General features: G+C 42.4%; 1 protein-coding gene across 1 annotated transcript in view; it reads left to right on the plus strand.

Moving 5' to 3' along the window:
• Positions 1 to 18,851, plus strand: part of ULK4 (unc-51 like kinase 4) — a gene marked incomplete at its 3' end in the record, with an annotated part of 24,045 nt that extends 5,194 nt beyond the window's left edge. Inside the window, exons 4-15 of the mRNA XM_006102327.2 lie at positions 531 to 670; positions 4,231 to 4,393; positions 5,588 to 5,689; positions 6,472 to 6,555; positions 8,133 to 8,208; positions 10,545 to 10,637; positions 12,612 to 12,730; positions 12,885 to 12,954; positions 13,765 to 13,861; positions 14,498 to 14,602; positions 17,007 to 17,067; positions 18,670 to 18,851. Coding sequence (XP_006102389.1) covers positions 531 to 670; positions 4,231 to 4,393; positions 5,588 to 5,689; positions 6,472 to 6,555; positions 8,133 to 8,208; positions 10,545 to 10,637; positions 12,612 to 12,730; positions 12,885 to 12,954; positions 13,765 to 13,861; positions 14,498 to 14,602; positions 17,007 to 17,067; positions 18,670 to 18,851 — 1,292 coding nt within the window. The remainder of the gene's footprint in view (positions 1 to 530; positions 671 to 4,230; positions 4,394 to 5,587; positions 5,690 to 6,471; positions 6,556 to 8,132; positions 8,209 to 10,544; positions 10,638 to 12,611; positions 12,731 to 12,884; positions 12,955 to 13,764; positions 13,862 to 14,497; positions 14,603 to 17,006; positions 17,068 to 18,669) is intronic.
• Positions 18,852 to 19,122: the final 271 nt, after the last annotated feature.

The raw sequence follows: 19,122 nt of genomic DNA on the forward strand, positions 1-19,122 counted from the left end.
TATAGAAATAGAATTCCCCACGTGACTGCCTTGGGCCCATTATTTAATTCATCAGGGTTTGAATTTCTAACGGTTAAGGAAAGGCACCATCTTTTTTGCTATGCAGCACTTTGCAGAATGCGACCTAACTTTGTACAGAAGCAAATGTGACTATACTTTGCATAATGTGATTTAAATGCGTTAGTGTTTCCCACAAATCTTTGCAGCCATTCATTTCCCGAGGGAGCTGGAGTGAGACATCACAGCACCAGGGTGATTGTCACTCCCTGCATCCCACCCACCTCCTTACTGACCAGCCGTGCAGACTGAGCAGTCGGTCCCCTGAGCTGGCCTGGAGCGAGGACACAGGTTTCTGCTAGTCTGATAGGGCGCTTGTCCATGGTGCTCCCTCACAGGTGTGCTCCTGCTAGGCTGTCCAGGGGTCCTGATGTGATCATGTTTTTCATGCTCAGTGTCTCCCACCATGGAACCCGCTGGAGGCACCATGTAATGCTGGGGGGCTAAAATGGGTGATTTTAATCTACTTGCAGGTGGTTCCTTAGAAATGGTCATTGCTCAAGATGAAAACCTCCCGGAAGATGTTGTGAGAAGCTTTGGGATTGACCTGATTACTGGATTGCATCATCTTCATCAACTTGGCATTCTCTTTTGTGACCTTTCTCCTGGGAAGGTAATTCATTAATATTTTGATTTCCTAATCGCTTGTGCCTTAGTTAACGGTGCTTTCTCAATGGTACGTTTATTTTTAGATATAATTTTAGGTATAGAACATCTTGAAATTTTGCGTTAACATCTATATATAAAAGGCTGATATGCTAAGTGTCCATCTGGGTAATGATATCACATAGCAACGCCCGGCTTCCTCTACCTAGTGACTAGCCTCCTTGGTTTCTTCAGCCCAGGAACACGACTTGCTTTATAGCCAGGTGGGAACATTTCACACTGTAACCACATGTCTGTGAAGCATTTTCCTGTGCCCCATCTCATTTGATCCTCACAGAAATCCTGGAGTAGGTAGATAGGAGACTCGGTGGAATCCTATTTTCTTTTCATTAGCCGGAAAACGGAGATTTAGAAAGCTTAGAAACTTGACCCGACTGAAAAGAAGTAAGAAATGGTGGGCCTTAAAAATGACTCCAGGTTTTCTCACTGTGCAGAATATAGTCAAACACTACTGCAGTTAAATATTTTACCCTTTGTTCTCCCTGCATGATCTACAATAATAATCTGCTTTGTGTTGATATTTACTGCTGTGTTGTTGATAATGACCTGAAAGAGAAGTTAGGGTGCTTCACTGGACTGGAAAAAGTTTAGCTAAATCAGAAAGCAGGTCTAATTAAGCAAGTTTGTTCTATATAAAAGGCTAAGTTGACTCACGCATGCACGATACTTATAAAACACTCACTGGTGCCAATCGCACGCATGTGTTTCCATCTATCATTGTTGATCATGAATTTGGTTGACACTTCTATTATGGAGAAAGGGCAAATAGCAATATTAAAATATTTCTACCAGTTAATTTCCTTTCAATGCAATTTGTGCACCGGGCCACTAGTTTTTTAATAAAAGGAAACTGTATTTTAGCTACCTAGTTAGCTACCCATTGAAGTCCTTGTAGAATGCAATTTCCCCACCTTTCAGAGCTCTGTGAGTAATTATTATTGCTGCTGACCTGTATTGTGAATGGTGAGGTCCATAGCTCTATGAAATAATTCTTAATTCTTACAGTACACAATTATGAGCCATTACTTTAGTTTGCTAATGGAATTTTTGGCTATTATGGATCATATATCTTCTTTTTGGGTTAAGCTAATCATCCATAACTAAATGCGATTCAGTGTAGTGGTCATGAAACCTGCTTAGTTTCCTGGTCACAGTTGACACTGACATTTAGGAGCCCTGTTCCATGGACAAATCCCCCCCCCGCCCCCCCCCGCCTTAGTTTCTTGTCTCTAATATAAAAATGGGAATTTCAGGGTGAGTGTAAGGCTCACATGTTGTTTTTAGGAGAAGCTTCGGGGACCCTTTTTGGTGCACAGTGTGCCCTCAATCAGGCACAGTTATCTTTACAAGGACATACTCTTAGGGATTGTATTGATTACGGCTCTGAGTTGATACTGTCCCTTTGGTAATGTGTACACAATAAAATGGAAAATTGAATGTTTCCTTGTTAAACATTATTAGAAGCCGTCTGTATGAGAACATAATTAAACCTTAAAAAAATCCATAAAACTCCTCGTAACAGATAAAAATCCTTGTTTGGAATATTCATATACTTGCCTGAAGTCTACAGCCATTTAATTGTGGTTACAGGCCTGAAAGCAGCCATAGGCAGTATATAAATGCACAGGTGTGGCTTGTTTCAATAAAACTTTATTCATGGACATTGACATTTGAATTTTATATAATTCTCACGTCAAAAACTATTATCTTATTGCAGTTTTTTTCAACCATTTAGAAATATAAAACCACTCTTAGCTCATGCCTGTGCAGAAACAGGTGCTGGCTGGGATTTGACTGAGGGGCCGAGGCGTGCCAACCCCTGTGTGGGAGGTGTTTAATGAGGTCTAGTGTCAGCTGTTTATACTAGTAATGGGACATTCAGGCTGACTTGTAATGTAACTTTTATTCCAGATCTGGGGTTGGCAGAGTCCGGGCAGGATGCCCGTTCCTGTAAGTGAGGTTTTATTGGAACATAGCCACACCCTTTCGTTCTATATTGTTGGTGGCTACAGAGTTGAGTAATCAGGACAAAGACCTTATGGCTTGCAAAGTCTGAAAGATTTATTAAAAAAAAATTGCTGACCTTCCCACTGGTTCTCAAAGTGTGTTCCCTGGACCAGCAGCATTAGTGTTCTCTGGGACTCATTGGAAATGTGGGTTCTTGGACCCATCTGAGACCTGTGGAATCAGAAACTCTGGGAGAAGGGACTAGTAGTTCTTCTTAACAGATCTTCCAGGGACTTCTGGTGCTCAAACACTTTTAAAAGTCACTGGGGACTTGTAACAGACATCCTTAGTATTTCTGATTAGAAGTTAAGGGCAAACTTTAAATTGCTTTTGAAAACAAAAAGCCAGCTGACTCATTGCAACTTCCCATAAATATTTTTAATGGCTCTGGAGAAAAAATTAAAAGTAACAGGACACTGGTTCCTGGCATGGTTTCAACACTCAACAGATAACTTCTAGTCACAACTTATTAGCAGACGTGAGCGCTTAGCACATGCCAATCGCTATTCAAAGCCCTTTGCACGCGTAACCTCAGCTATTCCTTACCACAGTCTGCAGAGTTAAGTGTGCTTTTTTCGTTTTATAGGGGAAGAGAGTGAGATTTAGGAAGGTTAAGTAGATTCTCCAGGTCAGATTGCCTGTGAGAGTTTTAGGCCTCTAACTTCAGAGCCTTAGTCTTAGCCATACATTATATAAACACCACCTGACAGGTGTGCTTTCAGAGCCTCCCTCAGTGTCAGTAGAGTGTACGGATTGCTCCATATACACTGCTCTTAAGAGCCCGAGGTTTCCCTCTGTGGTTATGTGATGTGTTCATTATATACATCTGAGAGCGAACAGTTTAATATTTGATTCCATTACTATTAAAATGTTGGATTTCTTTAGCTGTTTTAAAATTTTTTTTTCTAATATATTTTTGATTTCAGAGGAAGGGAGAGGGAGGTATGGAGGGAAAGAGAGAAACATCAATGATAACAGAGAATCATTGATTGGCTGCCTCTTGCCTGCCCCCTACTGGGGATCGAGCCCACAACCCCGGGCATGTGCCCTTGACCTGAATCGAACCTGGGACCCTTCAGTCTGCAGGCCAACACTCTATCCACTCAGCCAAACCGGCTAGGGCTGTGGTCAGTAAACCGCGGCTCGCGAGCCACATGTGGCTCTTTGGCCCCTTCAGTGTGGCTCTTCCACAAAGTACCACGTTGAATTTATATTAGTTCACACAAACACTCCATCCATGCCCATGTGCAAGCGCCGGTACAGTTTAAGAACCCACTGTGGCCCTCGAGTCAAAAAGTTTGCCCACCCCTGCTCTATCCACTGAGCCAAACCGACTAGGGCTCTTTAGCTTCTTCTTTTTTTTTTTTCAAAGTAAGCATTTAATTTTCTAAGTTGTGATGAAGCAAGAAATGCTTCAAAGTGCTTTAGTGAGATTACGAGGTGCTGCGGGAAGTGTAAGTTGGGTTAGGTGCCGACCATGTTCATTTTTAATCTGTATAGATTCTCTTGGAAGGGCCCGGCACGTTGAAGTTTAGTAATTTCTGCCTGGCCAAAGTGGAAGGTGAAAATTTGGAAGATTTCTTTGCTTTGATGGCAACAGAAGAAGGAGGAGGTGATAGTGGGGAACATGTGCTGAAGAAAAATATGAAAAGTAGAACCCGAGGTACGTGGAGAGTTTTTAGATCCTAACGCTTGCTGTGGGCCACCCAGGTCACCTTAGGGGATGATGTTGACCTTTTATTTTGCTAGTCAAATAATGGATGCAAAATAACAATGACGAGAAGTCCGGATACAGGGATGGCTTTGTCGACGGCCTAAGGTTTTCCATGAGGATCGAATGCTGTGTAGGCACCGGAACCCCTGACAGCCCGGATCTCATCCTGACCTCTGTATGTCCCTGACCACACGTCAGAACATCAGCAGCTGGGGTTTTGCCTCACTCCTGGCCGTATCCTCCGCACTTGGCACAGTGCCTGGCACACGCTGGTGGCTCCGTAGTTATTTGTTTCACATGGTTGAGCAGCTGATACTTGCAATTAAGGAAGACTTTTAGGGGTTCACTCTTGGGCGGTGGTTTTGACAGTGAGCTGCGTCCTGGGGTGTTAGCTGTAGTTGAGCCAGTGTGCAGTGCTGGGTGCCGTCTCTGCCTCGATGACTGAGGGGGTGTCTGGGGCGGAGCCTCCGTCAGCCCCGGTCTTTGAGTGTCTGAGCATCAGCCCTCGGCTGACCTGGGCCGCACTGTGGTTTGCATGATAAATAACTTTGTTGTAATTTAGGGGAATGTGGGGTGTTACTGCTGCGTAACTTAACACATCCTGTCCAAGATATTCTTTTTTTTTTTTTTTTTAATATAGTTTATTGATTTTTACAGAGAGGAAGGGAGAGAGAGATAGAGAGTTAGAAACATCGATCAGCTGCCTCCTGCACATCTCCCACTGGGGATGTGCCCGCAACCCAGGTACATGCCCTTGACCGGAATCGAACCTGGGACCTTTCAGTCCGCAGGCCGACGCTCTATCCACTGAGCCAAACCGGTTTCGGCCTGTCCAAGATATTCTAACCAGAGCTGCTTTTCTTTGGACTATTTAAATTGTTAATTTCAAAGAGGATAAATATGCCTATATGTGCCACACCTCTGACATCGCTGGGTTTTTGAAATAACTCTGTTTATATTTTGACATATCCTGGTAAAGTGGAACCTTACCATTAGGAAACATTAAACCGTGTGAAATGCACATGAAGTTATGTTCATGTGCATATTCTCCTCATTTTCACCTCGTCGGGTCTCTCCCAGGTGGGTGTGTGGTGAGAACAGTACAAACGCCTAAGGAAGCTGCTGTTTGTGCTTTGTGTTTAGGATCGCTTGCTTACACAGCACCCGAAATTGTGAAGGGCACCGACTTCTCCGTCGCCAGCGACCTCTGGTCTTTGGGCTGTCTGCTGTATGAGATGTTCTCAGGTGATTACTTTCTGCTTCATTTTCAAGTTAACAGCTGGATAAACACAAAGGTGAAATCTGTAGTTTGTAAACATTTTACCTCTAAGATGTGAAAAGGCTGCTTATTATTTTAACTTAATTTTTTAAAAATATATTTTTTATTGATTTCAGAGAGGAAGGGAGAGAGAGAGAGATAAAAACATCAAATGATGGGAGAGAATCATCGATTGGCTGCCTCCTGTACGTCCCCCGCTGGGCATGTGCCCTGACTGAGAATTGAACCATGACCTCCTGGTTCATAGGTCGCTGCTCAACTACTGAGCCACACCAGCCGGGCAAAGGCTGGTTTTTCTAATTTCTGTCTATATGATTTTGGCTGGAGTGCTTGGAGTCTAGGCACATTCAGGTCCCTAGGACCTTTTTGACCGATAGGTATTTTTTGTGATGATCTGGAATGTTGAAATGTGCCTAACTATTAAAGAACTGTGCTTATTAGTAGAAATTCTTGCAAAGGTACCTGGGACTGAATTATTCCCATGTGTCCAGTAGCCCATGTAAACCGTGGGTCCTGGTAGGTTCCATATGTGAATTTGTATATTGGTTGGGGTGACAGATTTTGAATTATAGAAATATAAAAATACGTAGTGTGCCTGGTATATACTAGACATTCAATAATTAGTTATCACTACATATGCATTTGTAAATTGTGTAATGCTGAACTATCTGCAGTTGGTTTTGTTTTTTTTTTAGAATAATTGGTGATGACAAATGTATTTAATTGACAAGTTTTCATGTAATTTCAGGAAAACCTCCATTCTTCTCAGAAAGTGTTTCAGAAGTAATTGAAAAGATTGTTCATAAAGATCCTTCGCCACCTATTCCAAAAGGTAGGATTTTTGTTATAAATGCAGTTCATTTACACTTTACACTGACTACAGGTGCACTTTTGTTGTCTATTTTTATTGATTCATAACTTCCCAATTTACATTTTATAAATGTTCCCTAATTGATATTTTTAGAAATGTTAACGTTCCCTTTGCCATTTTTTTTTTAGATACTTAAATGGAAAAGTAGTAGTTTCCCTCATTTAAAATCACGAATTACTTTGCCCTCCTATATCAAGAGATGTCTGGCTTACAGATTGAGAAGTCAGACTTTTATTTATTATTTTGTCTCTGTGTCGTTTACCTAATTTGGACTCATGTCCTTTGTAGTTATGCCTGGTTAGTGTTTGCATAGTAACGAATCGGGCATTCTCAGCCCTGGTCTTGATGATCAGAATGCTGCCCTGACAAGTTGTTAGAGCCTTTGGAAGGAGAGATAGTGTAGTATTTTAAGTGTCGGGATTTTAATCACACAAATTGTGGTTAATATAACCATCTACTGTTAACTTGAAGGAAAGGAAAGAAAAACAAAAGCAGATACAAACATAATAAAGCACTTTGCTCTACACCATAAGAAAAGTGAATCTTAAGCCACATAAACGAAAACAGAACTTTACAAAAAATAATAGTGGGAGTTTTTAAGAGAAAAAAAAATCGGAAGTCATTCATGGAAGAAATAGGAATACAGGATATTTTCAATTTTTCAAGAATCACCCCAGGTGAAAAAAACAAAACTCTTGATATTTTGAAAATAATCTGTATTTCTTAAAACAAAATGATGCATTTTTCCCCTTTCATTAACGTAGTCTTATTTTTTGTAGAAATCAGTCATTTGTATTTCTTCTGATGACTTTTCAATACAATATTGATTATTGTTTTCTCCTATAAGTTAAAGGTTTTTATGCAGGGAAGAAACCTGGAAATGAGGTGCCAAAGGTCTGGTCAGGGTACCACTGGTGGCCCAAGCTCGCTATGTCACAGTCCTTCATCACACGGTGGCCAGAGTGCCTGACAGTGCCTGGCCATGTCGTTGGCCATTGTCTTCATGGCTTCTTATTTTAACCATGACTGATAATTGGGCCGTGGTGTGTGTGTATCTGTGTAATTTAAAAAGGCAAAGCTTGGAGATTAAGACAATTGGACAATATCGTAATGTGATGCTTATTATTTTTCCTGCTAAAATTAAAAGGAATTACAAGTATTCTAATCATAGTATATTAAAGCAAAGTTGGTCAAATTAATAATAATACCTCAGAAAATGGGGCATAATTACTAGTGGAAGACAAGGGTATGAGTTTGTTAGGCCAGTAATCCTTACCTGGGGTTAGACAACCAAGTAATTTTAGAAGTTGGTCGAAACTTAGTTTTCTGTAGTATAGGGAAAAGATATTAAAAAAAATTGTGCCCCTCTCCCCTCTATGTAAATGGAAGCTTAATTGTTATTAATAGACTCAGTGTTCTCTTTAAAAGAATTTATATGCTTAAAGTACCATAACTTTAAATGTTGATGTAGGGTACGTATTCATCTCCTTATCACTTTTTTTTTTTTTTTTCATTTTTGGGACTTAATTTGTGTGCAGATCCTTCTCTTCCTAAAGCGTCTCCAGATTTTATGAATTTGCTGGATGGTTTGCTTCAAAAGGATCCTCAGAAAAGGTCTGCATGGATGGTATTGTAATATGAACGATGAGCGGGATCTGTTTTTTTCTTTCATGCACTTCTGGAATGGCACTGTTCTTCATGCACACAGAGGGGTTCAAACTACTTTTTACAAAAGGAAATCTGAGTTTCACTCAGGGTTTTTCTTTGCCCGTGTTTTTAATGATGAGGAATTTTAAGTCATTTTCTCCTTTAATGTATTCAATAGTTGCCTAATACCTGGATGGATTTTCTTGTAACTCCTGAATCCAAGCAGCTTTGTTCTTTCCATTGGACACTTCAGGCTAAAGCTCCCTTTGACTGTCGGACTAGGGAGGGTACTGTCGAGATGGCTGATGCAATAACACTAACTGGGTGGTATTTTAATGCGATATATTTTTATGATACTCCCGTCATCATGGAGACATCAAGTGACAGGAAAATTGCACAGTGTGACAATTCTGTGTTGCAGCGTGGGGAGGGGGTTTCCCTGGCCTGGGGGTGAAGAGCAGTTGGTTCCTAGTTCGGGTTCTGCCACTAGGTAACTGCAGGAAAAGGGAGTGGGGACACTGTTGTGAAGCAAGTATTTGGGTCTCTGCCTCAGTGTAAAATAATGAGTATATTTCACATAGCAAGTAAAACACTCCGTTCTCCATCTTCGTTAAATGTAAGAGAGAACTTGCAGAAGGAAAAGCTGTTCTTGTGTAAGTTTTAGGACAAACCTCCCATGCTTGTAATAGAATGCCTTTAGGATTAGTGTTATTTTGGTTGGTAATCGTCCAGACATCTTTTGATAGGCTTAAGGATACTTTATTTAGGATGATATACCTACATTTCTACCTATTTATATCTCTCTATTGTATGCTTTTTTTTTTGCACAAATGGGACCACCCCCATAAGCTACTTTTTTCTCTCTCTGTTTGCTTAGTCATTTTTTTCTTTTTTAAATATATATTTTATTGATTTCAGAGAGGAAAGGAGAGGGAGAGAGAGATAGAAACATCAATGATGAGAGAGAATCATTGGCTGCCTCCTGCACGCCCCCTACTGCGGATCAAGTCTGCAATCTGGGCATGTGCTCTGTCTTGGAACCAAACCATGACCTTCTGATTCATAGGTCGATGCTCAACCACTGAGCCACGTCGGCCGGGCTATATCTGCTTAGTCATTTTGACTGGCTGCAGTGTATACATGATAACCTGTAATAGCAATAAACACTGAGTGTGTCTTGATTTAGAATACCATACACACTGCTATAGGAAATAGCCTTTGAGTATGTTTTGTTATTCACTTGGGCAGTTATCCCTTTTGGGTAAATGCTGTCTAAACGCTAAGAGCATTTAAAAGTGTGATACGTTTGCTGCATTTGGGGAACATGTTCGAAATGGTTTCCACTTTCAGCAACGCTAGGAAGCTCTTTCCCCACCAGTTACCTGCCATGGGCTTTGCTGATCTTACATGTTTTTGCCAATCTTATGAATGGAAAAGAAATTCCATTTTACTGGCAATTTTATTTCTCCATGAGTGAATTTTAAGAGCCCTTGTATATATAGTTGTAAATTCTTTTTCTTTATCATTAGTGTTTTAATTTTGATTAAAGTAGTTTTCACTTCAATTCAGAAATGTTGAACGATTAAATTAATTAAATATAAGCTATTTTCTTCTTTTGTTTTAAAATTTCAGTCAGGTTTAACCTTTTTTGAATCTGATGAGTATACCTGGAGGTATAATAATCTATTAGTAGTAAAACGTAATGCTTTGACAGTGAGTCTGGGTTTTAGATAGAGCCAAAAGTCACTTTCACGTGGGTGGCAACAGTTAATGTAGCTAGACAACATTTTGGCACCTAAATAGAGATGTGACTGTATATAGTCATGAAGTTGATATTCTTGTTTATTTCTGAATGAAGTTATAGGAGTGAAGTCCCACAAATGAAATGTGTCAAACAGGCAGGGTGCCCTAGAATAATCAAGCCTGTCTTGGGGCAGAATTATACGTTGGTAATATGTGATCTATTTGCTTTACATTTTTAAATTATTGATACATTTCTTCATTGAGAACCCAAAATGTTTTCATCAGGCTCCCTGGATATGAACCCTGAGACTTCCAATGCTTAGTTGTCAGACCCTTTCATTCTGTACCATGTGAGGCTTCTGAATTATATCTGAATTATCGGTTTAAGAGAGGTCAGTTGGGTACTGGAATGAAAGAGTAAAGTATCGCACGATCTCAGAGGTGCATTTACATGGAGATATTTATAAATGATAAGATCTGATTCCTGTAACTGGGACATGTCCTGGGACTTCCCCCTGGGAATCATATGGACAGAATTTGAACATTTGTGTTTTATGCAGATTAACTTGGGCAGGCCTGCTGCGGCATCCGTTTTGGAAGGATGCTTTTACCAGAAGAGATCAGGACTCGAACACCGAGGACTCCAGCATCAGGTAGGATCAGCTAATCTTTGTGTGTGGAGCATGACTGCTAAACACTCCTACGCATTAGTGTTCTAATGATTCAGCATCAATGACAAGAATTTCTGTGCTTTAGTAGAAAAATCAAGCATTTGTTTAAGGGTTGTTGAAAGAGTTTCGTCATGACATTTTTGTGTTCTTGATTTTGCGGGTTTTCCGATCAGTCGTTTCAACTCGAGTCGTTGATTTAGTATGGTAGTTATCAGTTCTGTTTACCAGCTACAAGTGGCTTCCCATCTTGCAAGCATGGGGTAGGGTCTCATTGCCCCCTTTTCAGTTAGGTGTAGTCATGTGACTTGCTCTGGCTAATGGAATGTGAGCAGAGTGATGTGTGTTATTTCTGGATAGAAACTTGAAAGCCAGTGTGTGATCTGCTGCACTTCTCCTGGTGAGTTCATTGGGAAGAAAACTGTCAAAAGGGAGTTGCTGTCAGGCTGGGTCTTTAGTGCCCATGATGAGCATATCTTTCCCACCAGCCTGCATGTCTGTGCCTGAGGAAGATACACAGATACGAGATTCTGAGCCACTGGCGTTTGAGGGGTTGTATGTCACCACAGCATAACCAAGCTCACCTTGACTAATATACTTTGTTTTTATTATAAAAATCTTCTTAGCCCAGGACCCTTACAAAATTGATGGTATTTGGAAAAGAACAGGTGAGAAGTAGCTGAATAAAAGTTCTGATAATTGACTTTTTCCCCTCCTTACCTCATTGTGATAAATGGTTGTCTGATCCTTATTTTTAATCTTGGCAAGTTCATTGTCTTGGATAGAGGAGTCTGAATTCTATTTGAAGTCTTTCCCAAACTTGAGTTTCTCTGAGCCAGTGAGCTTCAGATATGCTATCACTATTGTGTTAGGTGCTACAGAGAGCTGGGTGCTGGTCCGCAGTGTCAGCAAGTCACAGAATACCTCCGACCTTAGTTTGTCATCTTCCTTTTTAACCTCCTTGCCTTTTATTTCTTTTTTCTGCCTTATTGCCCTTGCTGGGACTTTTCCCCGGTAAGATACTGAGTCAGGAGTGATGAAAACGAACATCCTTGCCTGGTTTCTGCTTGTAGGATGAAAGCGCCTTTCCCCATTAAGAACGATGAGGTGGAGGTTTCTGTCGCTGCCCTTTTTCAGTTTGAATGAAGGCTGAATTTTACTGAATGCCTTTATGTATTGGGTAATGTGATCATGTGGTTTTTCTTCTTTAGATTCTCATTATGGACTCTTTCATAAATCGGCTTTCAAATATTGAACCAGCCTTGCATTCCCACAATAAAGTTATCGTGTGTGACAGTTTTTGTCTTGCTGGCTGTGTTTGTGGCCTAGTGGCGGGAGGACAGGGAGAGAGGCTGAGAAAGAGAGCGGAGCCCCAGGGGTTTGCCCCACATTCTTGAGACCGTAGCTTTTTGGTTAGAGAAGAGGATGACCCCCTCTGTGAGTGTTAGGCACTGGCCAGATGCTGCTGCTGTTCCCAGCTCGCTGCTGCAGGGTTACCTGGGGGCCGGGGCAGGACGGAACGGAAAAAGAAAAGGAACACCTAGGGGATGTCCCTGCTCTGACCCAAGAGGTCCCTTTCCTGTCCTTGGAACAGAAACAGAGGGCTTCTGACGGGCTTCCTCTGTCTAGTCGCTGCCTTCGAGCCCAGGCTGGGCAGCACCGGGAGGGGAAACTCCAGGGAGACTCATGTTGGGTCACGGCTACTTTGAGTTCTGGTTTCGTCCCCAGTCTGCCAGCTGCTACTTATTTTTCTGGGAGAAGGTGTAGAGACTTCTTCACACACTGCCCTGCTCGTAGCGGTGCTCATAGTCACTGCTCCATGAAATATACTGCTTTTCTCCATGGCTTTGCCAAATGTCACATGTAATTTAGTTATTTCCAACCTCTTGTTCGACACAGAAAGCTGTGTAGAAAGCTCACAAGTAAGTTTGATTGTGTTGACTTTCTCCTGTTGAGCAGCAGAAACATGATGGAATGTTCCGGGTCACAAGATGCCAAGGAGCGTGTGAGGAGCCCCCCGAGCGGACAGGCCAGAGGGGAGAGGAGTGGTCAGCGGCCGAGTCGCTCTTGGAGACTAGGTGGGCTTCCATCCGAGCGTGTGTGCGGCCCAGAATGCCGTGTTGGAGAGTCCCCTCCGCGTTCGTGCTGTCTTTCTCTCTCAGTCCCTGTCTGCGGACGCTCCGCTCATGGTACCTGTTCCTTCATGACTAACGTTCTCCTTTCCTGCCACAGAAGATCCAGCTGAGTTGCGGCCTAAGAATACTCTTGGGGGTCAACTGAATGAGTCCATGTTCCTTCTCAGGTGGGTGAAGTGACAGAGCAGTGAGGGGTCCCCGGCCGGGGGATGAAAGTACATCTTATTACAGCATCTGTTGTCCTGGATTTTAAAAAAGCTTTGTGTACTCCCGGGCATTTCCTGTGCGCTAAGTCAGTACTTGTTTAATGAATGAACAAACAGACAAGTAAGTGAAAGAGAAATGGGAATCCTGATATTTGGGAATTTGAAGGAGTTTACTAAAGAAGACCCTGGGGATCTGAGTGAATTTCTTAAAATGTGAAAAACTGAAAATCAGAGACTCGGGGTGGCGGGGGGAATGGAGTGCCCATCAGGGGCACGGAGGCCACTGACAGGTGTGGGCGGAGTCATTACAAGTAGATGTGGGTTTATAGCACTCCTCACTCAGCAGGCACCAAGAAACCTTTCCATATTGAACATCATCTGAAATAAAATTGTGAATATTATTCATCCTTTGTGGAATATCTGATGTATTTTGTTACGTTAATCCTGCTCACACCAGCAGACATTTAAAGAATAATAAAATCATTGTTGTAAGGTTTCCAGTAAAAACAGAAAATACTGCGTGGAGCATAGAAGCTGTAAACAAAAAACCCCCACACACAATAAATTAGCCAGGGAATTACTTTAAAAAGTTATAAAAATAATAGTCATGTAAACACAGATAAGATGAAATGTTTTTTATATGATGAGATCACAGAGAATTAACGTATTCTGCCCTTTTTCAGGAGACCTGTTTTCATTTTCCCCGGCATACAGTAAGCGGAGGGTGAAGTTTCTGACGTGTGAGTAATGGCACTGGTGTGTGTGTTTCAGTTCTCGTCCTACGCCGCGAACCAGCACTGCCGTGGGGTCAGGTCCTGGTGAGGATGTGGCCCAGAGTTCACCGCAGAAGGCGCCTCCTTCGACCAAGGTGAACAGCAATGGATTGTTTCTTGTTTTTTGTGTGTTTTACATGAGATATAGAGATTCTAAAGAATAATTGCAAGTTGGTTTCCGAACTATGTTGGTGTTTACAAAATTTACAATTAAGTCATTGCCTTATCATTGGTTTTTTCTAGTAAGCACACTTAAGAGAGAGGTACTTTATAGTTTTTTTAAAATATATTTTTTAATTGATTTCAGAGAGGAAGAGGGGGAAAGAGATAGAAACATCCACGATGAGAGAGAATCATTGATCAGCTGCCTCCCACAAGTCCCCCACTGGGGAACGAGCCTACAATCTGGGCATGTGGCCTTGACCAGAATCGAACCTGGGACCGTTCAGTTCACAGGCCAACACTCTATCCACTGAGCCAAACCCGCTAGGGCATATAGGTTTTTTTTGTGTGTGTTTTTTTTTAAATAACAGCTTCATTGAGCTATCATTGATGTACCACGTAATTCACCCATTTAATTCACCCATGCGAAGATCAAATGATACTCCCTGTCAAAGTGTTTTGAGTATCAGTTGAGGTACATTAGAGATGACCTTGCTCAGCGTCTTATTAGTTCAGTCTTTCAAAGCTCTTCATTAGGCACAGAAACAGTCTAATTTTTGTTGTTTCAGACCACAGGTGGGCACCTGAGCCAGCAGGACATGGAATCCCAGATGAGGGAGCTCATCTACACAGACGCAGAACTCGTCGTCACGCCGATTATTGACAATCCCAAGGTGCGGAGAGATTACCCCCCCCCCCCCGCCCCCTCCCCCGTGGGCTGGGTTTTCCATTTCACTGAGGACTGACGTCTGGGTGATGTTTTCATTTCTGTTCCTCTTGTCGTCCGCTTGGGTTTCATTTGAACCACACACATGTCCACACGCCTAACTCCCGCCCTGTCTGTAACCCTCTCTCCTTCCTGCCTGGGCGGTGTTCTTCCTGCCCCGCACCCCCCCTGCCTCCCATCAGTCCAGCCGGCCCAGGAGTGGCTGCTGACTCAGACCTCAGACCTGAGTCCTCGAGGCCTTCCTTTCTCAGCACGTGCTTAACGTGGATCACGCCAGATGTTCTAGTTCAGCGGTTCTCAACCTGTGGGTCGCGACCCCTTTGGCGGTCGAACGACCCTTTCACAGGGGTCGCCTAAGACCGTCCTGCATATCAGATATTTACATGACGATTCATAACAGCAACATTACAGTTATGAAGTAGCAACGAAAATAATTTTATGGTTGGGTCACCACATGAGGAACTGTATTTAAAGGGCCAGAAGGTTGAGAACCACTGTTCTAGTTGATGGTGTTAGGAAGGCAGATGGCAGTGAGCACCACTCACCAGGCGTGGCTGGGTGGGCCGATCACAGAGACCACGCCCTCTCATAGGTTATCAGGACGCAGGTGGGCGGTGGCAGACCCTGGGAGCTGGGGGACTCTGGGTTCACTTCTACCCCAGGGGAATCCTGTCGCTTCCTGTCGTTTGGAAAGCAATGCTCCGTTACTAGGGATGAGTGCCTTCCTTGAAAAAATGTCATTTCTCAGTCCCTTTGTTTTCTGTTGACGCCCAGTCTCCAACACATTCCTCCACTATCTATTCTGTATGTGAATTTTTTTAAACTGTCTTTTTCTGTGTAAATTTGTGACCGTTTCCTCTCATCTCATCAGGGAACATTGCTCTGGTTTAGAGTAAATGGGTTGTTGGATGTGTGCGTATTTGCTACAAAGACAGCATTTCATATAGATGACCCAGCGATTTTCACAACAGAGCGACTTCTTTTTATGAGTTTAGATACCTGGCAGAATAACTGGATGTTACATCAAATTTAATAGGTAACGGGGCATTTTCCCAGTGGACCTTCTAAACAATTTGTGAATTTTTTAAAACCATATTCTATTTTTTTATTTCATCTTATAGCCACATATGGTTGTTTCTGGGAAATGTTAGCTGTTTTTTAAGCATTCTTACTATAGGCTTTTATTTTGAACTGATTTTAGACTTCTAGAAAAACGTTAGAAAATATTAGCGTTCCTCCCTATATACCTTTTCCCCAGTTTCTCCTAATGTGAACATCCCACAGGACCACAGGTGGTTAGCAGACCCGGTGGATTACCATTAGCACGGTGCGAATTTTTGCCAGCTGTGACCCTGACGCCCCTTTTCTGTTCCGGGACCCACATTTCAGATTATGTTTCCTTGCTCTCCTTGTCTTTCCCAGCCCTGTGGTCATTTCCTAACCTCTGCTTGTTCTTCATGACCTTGACACTTGGAAGTGGTCAGGTGTTTTGTAGAATGTCCCTCCACTTAGGTTTGTCGAAGGCTTTCTCTTGATGAGAATGAGGTTGTCTATTTCTGGCAAGAATACTACCAGCCAAGGCCTTAAAAACGCACTATGGATTTTGGAGAAGTGAGACGTAGAAAGGTGATGGTTGAGTATTTAATTAAAAGCCTCAAGAGGAAGGACTCCAGCTGCTCCAGACTCATGCACTTACCTATTGAGGCTGTCACAGCTTCCTGGAGCGATGTGGTCTTGAATTCAGCCTTCAAGTCCTGGCCATTCCTACGACCTCAGTCTACCTCCTACCTCTTCATAAACCTTGTCCTGGCCACATCAGCCAGAAGGGCTTGCTGCCTTCTCTCATGCTTAAAAACACTCCTCTCGTGAGATGTTTTGTCTGTGATTATGTCCTGCCTGTTCTGCACTGTTACTTCAGTTTTTTTGTTGTTTAACAAATGTCTGTGTTGTTACCCGAGTGGCAGCTCTCTGACAACAGGATCACGTCTTCTGTGTGTGTGTCTGTGTCCCTAACACTGAGCATGGACCTACTCTGGCAGGTCCCCAGCGCGTGTTTTGTTCAGTGACCAAATTTCTCACCTAGAGGTAAATTAGCTTAAAGTAAGCCGCAGTAGGGCATGTCTTTCATGAAGCTTAATTTTGCTTCAAATATCAATGGAAATGATCTTATTTTTATAAATCATCATCCATATTTGTATATTTTAATCCGAAAGGGCACTGTTGAGTTCTTATGGGTGACAAATTTTACAGCATTCCTTTCTGTCCTCACTAATTTATAATGTGATCTAGGCGATAAATCAGGAGCCAATGTCTGTCTCAGAAGGTGTTTTTTTTTCTTTTTTAAACCACAGATCATGAAACAACCACCAATTAAATTTGATCCAAAAGTATTGCATCTACCAGCATATTCAGGTAGGCTCATAAAGGTTTAGACACTTTGCAGACAGACATTTAATAGCACATGGAATATTTTATTCACGAATAGCTAAATTTCTATTTTCTTGCCAACTGGTTGTCCTCTTGGCAGTGCTATGCAAATTGTAAACAACCTGTAATCCATTTGTGCCAGCTTTTGACGGTACTCAGCTGAGTCTGGGCTGCCCTGTGCTCTTGTGGGTGGGAGAGTTCCTGGAAAGCTGGATGGCTTTTCCTGTTACGTGGGTGGGCCCTTCTCCTGCCCTTCCCCTGGTAGAGCCCATTGAATTTCCAACGTTTGTGGTGTTATTGTGGGTGTGGAGGGTTGGAGACCACAATGAAGAATTGAGAGTCTACTCAAGGAAGCCAGGGCAGTTGAGAATGGGACCAGATGGTTCACTTTTGTGGGGATGGTGTGGGAATGGATGTTGGGGTCCAGCCCCAGCAGGTCCAGGGGTTCCCAAAGGTGTGGATGGAGTCAGCGAAGAAGGGCGACTGTGTCAAGCAGCAAGGATGGACTGGCTTCCGGCAAATGGAGATACTTAAAAGAAGATTGTTATGTTTCCTTTCACCTACTGGAAAGTCTGATTTAGGGTGAACGTCAGAAATTAAAACAATAAAAAGAAATTTAGAGAGATGTCATCAATCCATTGCCTCCTGCACACCCCCTACCGGGGATTGAGCCAGCAACCCAGGCATGTGTCCTGACTGGGACTAGAACCAGCAACCTTTCGGTGCATGGGATAATGCCCAACCAACTGAGCCACACCGGCCAGGGCAGAAATGTTTTTATACCATAAACTTGGGTGTATTTTATTTGATAAAGCTATTGAACTAGATTTGGAAAAATTTCATCATCGTGGCTAGAGTAGAATCTCTGATTTGAAATAAAATCAAAGTAAATTAAAAACATAAAATATGGGCAAATTTAAATAAGCCATGCCAAGTAGAACCACTATTGATGAAAACGTAGAGGATTACTATAAAATAATATTCCTTCCCCTTTGCCCTTTACTTTGACTTATTCTGGGAAATGGCTGTTGTAGTTTATCTTGTTTGAAGGTGGAGATCTGCTCAGCCCTGTTAACTGGGGATGGCATCTCTTTCCTAGTTTTGGCCTGTGTTTGTACAGGGACGTGGAGGCAGGATCCCAGGTGACTTCAGCTTTCGTATTCACCTTGTGATGTTGAATAGTAATTTCATTGGAACCTTTTAACAACTGTAAAATCTTTGGCTTTTCCAATATTCTAAGGCTAGATTGCTTTATTTACAGAAAGACTTGTTTTTTTTCTTCATAATACAATTTTATTTAACTTGGCGTTTTGTATTATTCTCATTTGCAGGATAATTCTCCTTGAGGCATCTCATTTTTTTTTCCCCCAGCATAGTTCTAAAAGTCTCCAGTGGAAGAAAGTGAAATGAGTATAAAAGAGTAAATGAGAACAGTGTCAGCTTTGGAGTAGTTTTGATTTTGACATTGTGAAGTCACGACTTATTTTGTCCTCAGCTATCGAAGTCCTGTTCCATTTCATTTCTCCCGAGATATTTTCGCGGTGCTTTTTCACGAGACCCACTTTCAATATTTCCTTTCCTCTGCAGTGGACAGGTTAGTGTCCCTGAAAGACCAGGACTGGAACGACTTTCTGCAACAAGTGTGCTCACAGGTCGACTGCGCCGAGAAGACCATGGGCGCCTCCCGGGCCAAGCTGAACCTCCTGTGCTTCCTGTGCGTGGTGGCCGGTCAGAGGGAGGTGGCCACCAGGCTCCTGCACTCCCCCCTGGTAGGTGGTTACGTTGTGACAGCAAGACCCCTCGCACGGCCCTTGCAGCATGCCTTCTGCATGTCTCTCATGTGTATCTATAGAGATTGAAACAAGAGCTAAATTGTTAATTCCAATTATAATGAAAAGGGGATTTATCAAGATCATAGGTTTGTCAAAACTATCCTCTGTTTCATCCTGAAGTCTAAGAGCAGTTGCATAGACAGTGATTTTGAACTTGTTTTGCTCATACTCTGGCTTGCATTTTATGTTGACTTGTAACAATTGTGTG

Source organism: Myotis lucifugus, unplaced genomic scaffold (genome assembly GCF_000147115.1).
Source record: "Myotis lucifugus unplaced genomic scaffold, Myoluc2.0 scaffold_408, whole genome shotgun sequence".
In the NCBI taxonomy this organism is placed as follows: Eukaryota; Metazoa; Chordata; class Mammalia; order Chiroptera; family Vespertilionidae; genus Myotis; species Myotis lucifugus.